This window comes from Mus pahari, chromosome 23 (genome assembly GCF_900095145.1).
Source record: "Mus pahari chromosome 23, PAHARI_EIJ_v1.1, whole genome shotgun sequence".
NCBI lineage: Eukaryota > Metazoa > Chordata > Mammalia > Rodentia > Muridae > Mus > Mus pahari.
In genome coordinates this window covers 25286074-25296083 of record NC_034612.1, presented here as the reverse complement: position 1 = coordinate 25296083, position 10010 = coordinate 25286074, and the positions used below count along the sequence as shown (strand labels likewise).

The following is a 10010-nucleotide window of genomic DNA, read 5'->3' as shown; positions in this document are numbered from 1 at the left end:
CAAGTCCCTCTTTTTTTTTTTTTTTTTTTGGTCAACTTGTTGGTTTGAATGCAGGGCCTTGCTCTGTAGCCCCAGGCTGGTCTGGAGCCTCATCCTCCTGCCTCAGCCTACAGAGTGCTGGGATGACCGGCCTGTGCCACACCACTCCCTAGACAAGTGCCTTCTTGGACCATTTACAGACGTCCTCCCTGCGGTTTCCACCCACAGAACCAGGGAACAGAGTGTGCCAGAGGAGCTCCTTGGCAGGGGTGAGGCGCCCCGGCCTCTGTGGGCTGTCGGCAGGCTGCCCTTCTCCCTGCCTAACTGACCAGTCCCACCCACCACCACCAGACACCCCCCCACCAGGCTGCCCCAACCCCACATTTCTAGCTGCTCCCGGGAGCCGGGAGCGTCTCACCCTCTGTAATCCTTACAGTCCGCAGATTTGTTTGTTTATTTGAAACAGGATCTATCATCTCAGGCTGGCCTCAGACCTTAAGTTCCTCCGCAGTGGAGGATAACCTTGACCTCCTGGCCCTCCATCCTCAGCCTGAGTTCTGGGATTCCAGACGTGCCCTACCCCACAGGGCTCATGAGCTTGAGCGCCCGGGGTGTTTGCTTTTGTTTTTATTTTTATGTCTCACTGGGTGGGGTGCTCATGGGTGGCACATGGACGTCAGAGTTCAGACAACTATGGAGTCAATTCCCTGCAGCCACTTTGATGTGGGTACCGGGAATCGGACTCAGGTCACCAGTCTGGGACCCAGCACCCTTCCTTGGCAGAGCCTCTCCCGGCCCACATTATATGTTTTTTTTTTTTTTCTTCACCAAAGACTTCTGTGTACTTGGCTACACTTGGGTATCCTCAGAATCCCACTCAAGAGAATTTAATCGTCTGGCTCTTCGGCGGGTGGGGGACGTGGCGCTCTCCACCCTAGGGAGCAGCAGTTTAGGGAGTGCCCTCTGACCCTCCACGTGCTCTTTCTCTATAACTGCCCCCTTCTGTCTGCCCACGGTCTGAGCTGGAAAGCCCTCTAAGCCTGCCCACGTGGAATGTATGGCCGAAGCAGGAAGCCTTGAGTTGGGAGTGGTCGGGAAACGGGAGACCCTTTGGGGGAGCATGGAGACGAGACCCAAGGCTTCTTGTGGCTCGTGCCTGTCCTTCCAGCACTTGGAAGGCCAGAGCAGAATTCCAGGCCAGCCTCGGTTCTACAGTGAGTTCCAGGCTAGCTTAGTCTACAGCGTGGGACTCAATAAGAGAAAGAGAAAGAGAGTGAGGGATATCCCCCCTCCTCTGTGAAACACCAATAATGGGAAGTCTTTGATAATTAAAGCACTGCCCCAGTGTGTGCGGCTCCTGGTGTTCTGAGACCTTAGATGGCCCCTTCCCAGGCGGTCTCATGATCCAAGGGCGGGGGAGGGGCAACAGGACAGGGAATTTGAACTTTCCACATCGGTCTCAGTGCCCTGAACTATCAGGTTGCAACATGACCTGGGCTTGAGGCCAGAACTTGTGGGCCAAGGTTACTCTGCCTCCAGCCAATGGGGTTCGCGTGGCTCTGCCGCCACGAGGTGGTCCACGCTCTTCCGCAATTCCCACCCCAGCTCCAGGTCCCCTGTGGGGTTGCAGGTGCGGGTCTACAGCCAGCGGTTCTACGAAGGGGAGGAGGCTCGCTGAAGAAGCGTGATATTTACTGAGAGGAAAGATCAAGGCCCGCCGATCCCCCTTTCTCTCCTACTGTTTTCGGTTGATAATTTATCCTCATCCCACTGCTCCCGGGAACTTTGTTCCAGGGCACTGGGCCAAGACCCCAGTTGGCGCCCTCCCCGGGGACACGTAGGTGGGGCTGGAGCTGGGTGCGGCCCCGGAGGTCTGAGCCATAGCTGCGGGGTTCCTGACTGCCTTGCAGCCTCTTACCCCGGGGAGACCAGGCTTTCCCTACCCGACACAGGGTGGACTGCAGCACCCTCTGCTGGCTCTGGGCAGGTGCCCGACACCGTCTTCCCGCCAACCTTGACGTAGCGTTCTAAATCAGGCACGGTGGCTCATGCCTGTAACCCCCACGTATTTGGGAGGCTGAGATGGGAGTCCAGCCTGGGCTACCTAGCTCCATGCCAGCCTGAACTTTAGAGTGAGACTCCGTCTCACCAAACTAAATCAAGCTAAATAAATGGTGTCTGGGCAAGTGAGCAAGAAACTGTTTCCATATAAGTGGACACTGGTTATGAGGGCGACCACGGGATATTTGCAGCGTGCAGGGAAAAGAGTGGGACTTTGCAGGGACTGTTGGGGATGAACGAAACAGTCCAGGCATCCCACGAGTGGAGGGAGGCAGTGGACGGGATGGGTTATAGTCTGAGGAGTATGGAAGACACCTGGCACTTAAGGACAAAAGCAGAAGAATCAGAGAGCCCAACCGTAGGAGGCCCTGCAGAGGTGGAGGACAGGACAGTGGCGCCACAAGCAGGTGACGGGACACAAATGATTCGTGAGGGTCCGTGGGCTGTTTAGAACCCGGCGAGGGAGATAATGCCTAAGTTGTGTCTAGAGTCCCCCGTAGCAGTTTGGGACAGGAGCCCCAGTGCGCGGTCCCACCACGGAAAGCTAGGACTCAGACTCCCCGGGTCCGCCCTCACCTGTAAGCCAGGCTCAAGCACTCGAAGAGGCGGGTGAGTGTCGGATCGATGCTGCGCGGCCCGAAGTCGGCGAGCCCCACGGGCCCCTCCTGGTCGCGTCGCCGGGTCAGCGAGTCGCTGTGCGGCGAGGACACCATGAAGTGTCCGCTGTGGATGACCTGTGATCGATGCAGGCCACCCGCGCTGCGCCGGGGACTCGGATCCTCCAAGTCCGTATCCGAGTCCGAATCCGGGCTGGGGACGACCCGGGGGACCTGCAAGTTCACGGATAGATCCGCCAGCGCGCGCGCCATGGCCACTATTGTCGCCAACTCTCGGGCGCTCTGGAGAGCAGTTTGAGAGCCTAATCTAGCCAGCTGAGCCTAATTACCATGGCCACGCCCTGTTCTCCTGATAGGTTACTGTGGTGGGCGTGGCCCTTAGTTGGCAGGTGATGTTTAAATTAGCATAACCAGTGAGCGTGGTGTGAAACCACTGATCCTGGAGCTTCCGCGGTGCTTCGCCTTTCTTTCTGTTGAGAGCCCTTTTTAGTCTCTACTTTTCAGGTTTCAGAAAGTCTGGCTGGGGCTGAGGCTGGGGCTAGGGCTGGGGCTGGGGCTGGGGCTGCAAATCGGTTGGTGCAGTGTTGCCTAGCGTGCACAAAGCCTTGGGTTCGATCCTAGTACCACAGACACTAGCATGGGGTGATTCTGTAAGTTTAACACTGGGGAGGTGGAGACAAAAAAAAAAAAAAAAATCAAACGATCCAGCCGACAAGACGGCTAGCTGTTAAAAGCATTTGCCGCCAGGCTTGAGAACACGAGTTCGAGCCCTAGGACCCACACACATGTTGGAAGAAAATGCTCGATTTTAAAATTTGACTTCTCAGCTCCATATGTATTCCTAGACGCATAAACACTAGATAGATAGTCAGAAATTCAGGGTCATTCTCTGCTTCAAGTAAATCGCTTGCCTGCCTTCTTCACTTTCCCAGGGTCCCGTGCGGTTGAACCCCGATGCTTGCTTGTACCCAGGTGCTCTTATAATTAATTGTCCTATACCTCTACAGCAAAGTTCAGAAGGGGACTCTGAGAATTCACCCTCTCTAGATCACTTCCCCTGCCCTCGGGCTTTCTCCTCCAGAAGTTCTCTCACCAGCCCTGAAGCCCAGATTCTTTCTGTTCCTGCTTTTCTTCCTTTCCTTTTTTTTCTTTCTTTCTTTTTCTTTTTTTGTTTTGTTGTTTTTCTAGATAGGGTTTCTCTGTGTACTCCAGGCTGTCCTAGAACTCACTCTGTAGACCAGGCTGGCTTCCAACTCACTGATCTGTCTGCTTCTGCCTCCTGAGTCTGGAAATAAGTGCATGTGCTACCACCCCCCAAAACCCCACCCCTGCACCATGCCTGTTCCTGCTTTTGAAAGGCCAGGCACTAGGCTGGGCATTTACAACAGACACCTAACTGACCAGATAAAAGTCCTTTTCTGAGGTCCCAGCTAGGGATGGCTCAGTGGTAGAGTGTTCATCCTATCTCAGCCAAGTCCCAGGTTAGATCCCCAGCAGGGCACAAACAAACAAAATCTTGTCGGAGACACACCACACAAGAATGACAACACAGCCAAGCATCTCAAAGCCTGATCTAGATATCTAGATGTGGTTGAAAAATTGCTTTGGGAGCCCCTAGCTTCCCCAGCAGTATTCCCCAAGCCTCCTGTCCCAGTGGAAAGGTTAGCTATGTCTGAGTCAGGTGGAAGGATGGAGGGTGACTCTACCTCATCACACCCCGCAACCATCAGTTTCTCTCCAAACAGCTTCGTCTACATCTCTATTCTGTCTCTCAGGCCCTGAGAAAGCCTTTGAGGACCTCAGCGATATCTAGAAAGATAAGCTTGTCCCAGCGCTGTGGAAGCAGAGACAAGAAGACCATAAAATTTAAATTCTACTCTCCATGGAAAGTTCCATATCTCTGGGTGGTGGTGGTGGCGGTGGTGGTGGTGGTGGTGGTGGTGCATGCATTTAATCCCCGTGCTCCCAAGGCAGGGGCAGGCAGATCTAGTACCCGATGCCCAGAGTCCACAGCCTCTTGAATAAATAAATAGGATTCATGATCCACAGAGATTGCATGATAAGATCCCTACTGGGTGGAGAGAACCGGTTTCCCCTGGGATCCTTCCTGACACCCTCTTCTGGGTGCCTCTCGAGGATTTCCCCCTGGTCTGCTCACACCGAAACGCCATCTTCTCCCTGAGTTCTCCAGGGAACTCCAGTGAGTTTGAGACCAGCCTGGTCTACAGTGTGAGTTCCAAGACAAACCAGGGCTATACAGAGAAACCCTGTCTTGTAAAGCAAACAAAGGAACAACAGCAACAACAACAACAAAAACCCAAAACAAAACCAAACAACAAAAAAAATTCACCACCACAAACCCCGCCCAACAACAACAGGAAATAGTTTCGAGTCTCAGGCCCGGCCTGTAGTTCAGTTGGTAGAGAGCTTGTCCAGCCGTTAGGAAGCTGTGGGTTCTATCCCCAGCTCTGCATAAACCAGGCGTGGCATTACATGCCTGTAATCTCAGCTCTGGAAAGATAGAGGCAAAGGATCATAGTCCGAAGTCATGCTTGGCTACATGGCAAGTTTGAGGCTAGTCTGGGCTACATAGTGAGACACCCCCATCCCTCCAAAATAAAACATGGCCTGTGAGATGGCTCAGTGGGTGAAGGTGCTTGCTGCCAAGCCTGATGCCCAATCCTTAGACCCCCACATGGTAGAAGAAGAGAACCACTCTCACAAGTTGTTGCCAGGTCTTTACTGTTGCACCTGTGTCTCTCTCTGTCTCTGTCTCTGTCTCTCTCTCTCTCTCTCACCCCCCCACACACCCCCCACATGAATGAATAAAATAAGTCTAAAACAAAGTCAAGACAAAAAAAACCTCAAAATAAAACAAACAAAAACAAACAGATGCAAGAATGCTTCAAACTTTTGATTTCATCCCCGGTGGCAGCTCGGGACATGACACGATGCCCCTTCCAGGTGGCATGATGTAAGTGGCCTGATTCACCTCTCGTTGCCTTTCTCACCTGCCTTCTAGTACCCGATGCCCAGAGTTCACAGCCTCTTAAATAAATAAATAGGGTTCACGATCCACAGAGATTGCATGACGAGATCCCTACTGGGTGGAGAGAGCCAGTTTCCCCTGGGATCCTTCCTGACACCCTCTTCTGGGTGCCTCTTGAGGTTTTCCCCCTGGTCTGCTCACACCGAAACACCATCTTCTCCCTGAGTTCTCCATACCCTGGCTCTGATCACAGTTAATCGGATTTTCTTCTGCCTGAGAGTCACAGAGGGTGCAAGGCCTCTCTTTACCACTAGATGGCAAACTCCTCAGTGGACTCTGCCTCTCTACAGTCTAACCTCTCAATGTGGCCAGATGTGGTGATTCACACCTTCAATCCCAGCATTGGGGAGTGCAGAGGCAGGAGGATCTCTGAGAGTTCAAGGCCAGCCTGATCTACACAGTGAGCTCCAGCAGGGCAGCCAGGACTACATAGTGAGAACCTGTCTCCAAACCAAAGCAAGCAAGCAATCAAATACAACCAAGCTATTGTATACTTGCTGAATAGATGAGTTAATATCACATTTATCCACAAGCTATGTGGGTCCACCCATTCACCTGCTGTCCATCTATCTATCTATCTGTCCATCTGTCCATCCATCCATCCATCCATCCATCCATTTGTCCATCCATCCATCCATCCATTTGTCCATCCATCCATCCATCCATTTGTCCATCCATCTATCCATCCATCCATCATCTGCTCATATATCCCTGTTCTATCTGTACATCATCTATCCATCTCTCATCCATCTCTTCTCTGGCCATCATGTATTTAGTTGTCTGTCTACCATCACTCATGGGTACCCATCATCTATCTATCCATCCATCAGTCCATTCATCATCTATTTATCCATGTATTCACCCACTGTCCAACCATCTACCTGTCTGTCTGCCCACATAGTGTTTATCTATCTGATCTATTGTTGACTCAGCTGTTCATCTGTCCATCCAAGCGTCTACTTATCCATCCCATTATCTACCAATCCATCTATCTATTGACCCATCTAACTATCTGTGGAATGCGTCCATCTACTGGTCCGATCCATTTGTCTACCCATATGTCTATCTATCCATCTAGTATTCATCTGTTCCTCAACTGATCAATCTCCCCATCGCCGCTGCATCCCATCAACTGTATCTTAGTTACTTGTCCTGTTGCTGTAATAAAATACTCCAACAAGAGTAAATTAAGGGAGAGGGCGTTTACTCTAGCGCACAGTTCAAAGGCACCGAGTGTCACGGAGGAGAGGTCAAGGCAGCAGCAGCTTGCAGCATCTGGGCGCACCCTCTATCAGGAAGCAGGCAGCATGGAAGCTGCTGCTGCTCAGCAACCTTTCTCCATCTACACAGTCTATGATCCCAGCTAGGGAATGGAGCCACCCACAGTGGATGGGTCTTCTTCCCTCAGTGAACAAGGTCAAAAGAATCCCATGCTGGGGCTGGAGAGATGGCTCAGCAGTTAAGAGCACCGACTGCTCTTCCAAAGGTCCTGAGTTCAAATCCCGGCGACCACATGGTGGCTCACAACCATCTGTAACAAAAATCTGATGCCCTCTTCTGAAGTGTCTGAAGACAGCTACAGTGTACACACATATAAATAAATAAATAAATGAATCTTAAAAAAAAAAAAAAAAGAATCCCATTCTGGACATGTCCACAGGCCCATCTCAAAACAAAAGACATTCTCTCTCTCTCTCTCTCTCTCTCTCTCTCTCTCTCTCTCTCTCTCTCTCTCTCTGAGGCAGGGTGTTACTGGCCTGGAATTCACTATATAAACCATCTTGGTCTCGAACTCACAGAGATCTGCCTGCCTCTGCCTCCTGAGTGCTAGGATTAAAGGTGTACACCACCACACCTGGCCTCTTCCCCCAGTTCTTATACCTACCCATGTATCCGTCATCCAACTACCTGTCTATAAATACATCTACCCATCTATCATCTTTCTACATATCGATCTACACACACCAAGGAAGAGAGACAAGGAATGAAATACATTTTATTGCAGCTGTCTCAGTACTAAGAATCTACATTTTTTTTGGAGTGTGTGTCTAGATATGCTAATTGACCAATCACAGTTAAGCAGCAACTCTTAAAAAGTAGCAAGCATGGAGATGCATGTCTGCAGTCCAGGGCACTGAAGGAAGAGGATCAGAAGCCCAAAGCTAGCCTGGGCTACAGGACCAGACCCTGTCTCAAACAACCACAACAACAAAATCAGGAAAAATAATTATCTAGCACTTTGTTATCCACAAGTCATAGAATTTGAAAATAAATTAGCAACAGACAGCAAGATGGCTCACTGGGCAAAAACACTTGCTGTCAAGCCTAAAGATCAGAGTTCGAGCCCTGAGCCCCACAAGGAGGAAGGAGATAGTCGACGCCTATAGTTGTCCTCTGACTGCCACATGTGCCATGCCACTCTCGTGTCCACTCACTTACACAAAATAAATAAATGAAAATGTAATTTGAAAGGGTACTAACTGGGGATTGAGAGATGGCTCAGCAAATAATGCCACTTGTTCAATTTCCAGTGCCCACATGGTGGCTTACTACCACCTGCCACTCCAGTTCTAAGGAGTCTGATGCCTCTTCCCCAGGCACGTACACGTCACACATACATACATGCTGGCAGGTAAAACATTCATAAAATGAAAATAAACCTAGCTGGGCCGTGGTGGCGCATGCTATTGATCCCAGCACTTGGAAGGCAGAGATAGGCAGATTTCTGAGTTCGAGGCCAGCCTGGTCTACAGAGTGAGTTCCAGGACAGCCAGGGCTACACAGAGAAATTATGTCTTGAAAAACAAACAAACAAACAAACAAATAAATAAACAAATAAGCAGAAATGACAATTTCCAGGAGCCAGGAGTCAGGGACTCAGAAGCAGGCAGGGTATCATAATGATTTTCTGTTCTTTGTTTCTTTTCTGGGAAGCAGCAGTTTTCTTTGTTGTTTGTTTTTTGTTTTGTTTTGTTTCTTTTTTAGAGAAGATCTCTTGTAGACCAGGATGCACTATGTAACTGTGGATGACTTTGAACTTCTGATCCCCCAGCCTCCCACCCCTTGAGTGCTGACTAACAATAAGTCACTGCCACAGTTGGCAGACTGAACAGATGTGAATTTCCTTTGCAGTGATGAAACTGGTGGAATTCAATAACAGAAAGGGTTGCACAACTCTGAATACACCAAGAACCATTGAAAAATGGGTTAACTATTTAAAAATTAAAAGGGGGGATGGGGCAGGCAAGATGGCTCAAGGGGTAAAGGTGCTTGCTGCCAAACTGAAGATCTGAGTTTGATAGCTAGAACACACACACACACACACACACACACACACACACACACATGAATACATATAATTTAAAGTTTTATCAAAAAGGAAATGGATGACTTTTCTAATACATAAATTATATTTCAATAAAAAATAGGAACCTGGGCTGGTGAGATGGCTCAGTGGGTAAGAGCAGCCAACTGCTCTTCCAAAGGTCCGGAGTTCAAATCCCAGCAACCACATGGTGGCTTACAACCATCCGCAACAAGATTTGATTCTGGAGTGTCTGAAGACAACTACAGTGTACTTACATATAATAAATAAATAAATAAATCTAAAAAAAAAAAAAAAGAAAAGAAAAAAATAGGAACCTACCTACTGGACAGATGGCTCAGAGGCTGAAAGTGCTGGCTGCCCCTCTGGAGAACCTAGGTTCAATTCTCAGCACTCAAATGGCAGCTCACAGCTGTCTGTAACTTCAGTCCTAGGGGATCTGACACCCTCTTCTGGCTTCTGGGGACACTAAGCCACGCATGAGACACACATACATGCACACAGATAAAATGCATAAAAATGAAGAAAAAATAGGGACTTGTGCATATGGTTCTGTTTTCTAGTCATCCTCTCAATTGTGGCTATGTAGGTGAGCTAGCATTTCCACATCCATTTTAACAGAAGGTAAAACCGGGGCTCCTAAGGGTGAAGTTATTCAGGGGGTGCTGTGAGGATTGGTAATAAAGAGCTGGCGTTTATGGGCTGTTCATTACATAACTGATGGTTGGTCCTTTGCAGACTCCTGACTTTATACCCATTTTCCAGACAGGAATGGAGGCTTTGCTGAAGATATAAGAGTGTGGAAAGGTTTGCTTTACGCTGCTTTTTCTTTCTTTCTTTCTTTCTTTCTTTCTTTCTTTCTTTCTTTCTTTCTTTCTTTCTTTCTTTTTGTTTGTTTTTTCAAGACAGGGTTTCTCTGTATAGCCCTGGCTGTCCTGGAACTCACTTTGTAGACCAGGCTGGCCTCAAACTCAGAAAT

The 10010-nt window shown here is 49.4% G+C and overlaps 1 protein-coding gene across 8 annotated transcripts in view; it reads right to left on the bottom strand.

Annotated features, from left to right (window-relative positions):
• Nucleotides 1-10010, bottom strand: part of Mlxipl (MLX interacting protein like) — a 49428-nt gene that overhangs the window by 27879 nt on the left and 11539 nt on the right. For 6 of the 8 annotated variants that reach the window (XM_029533763.1, XM_021186969.2, XM_029533764.1 and 3 more), the window contains exon 1: nt 2617-2927. The exons of the other annotated variants lie outside the window; for them this stretch is intronic. In XM_029533763.1, the coding sequence (XP_029389623.1) occupies nt 2617-2909 (293 nt within the window). In that variant the 5' untranslated portion in view covers nt 2910-2927. Of the gene's footprint in view, nt 1-2616; nt 2928-10010 lie in introns of those variants that run through there. 8 annotated transcript variants of the gene reach the window in all.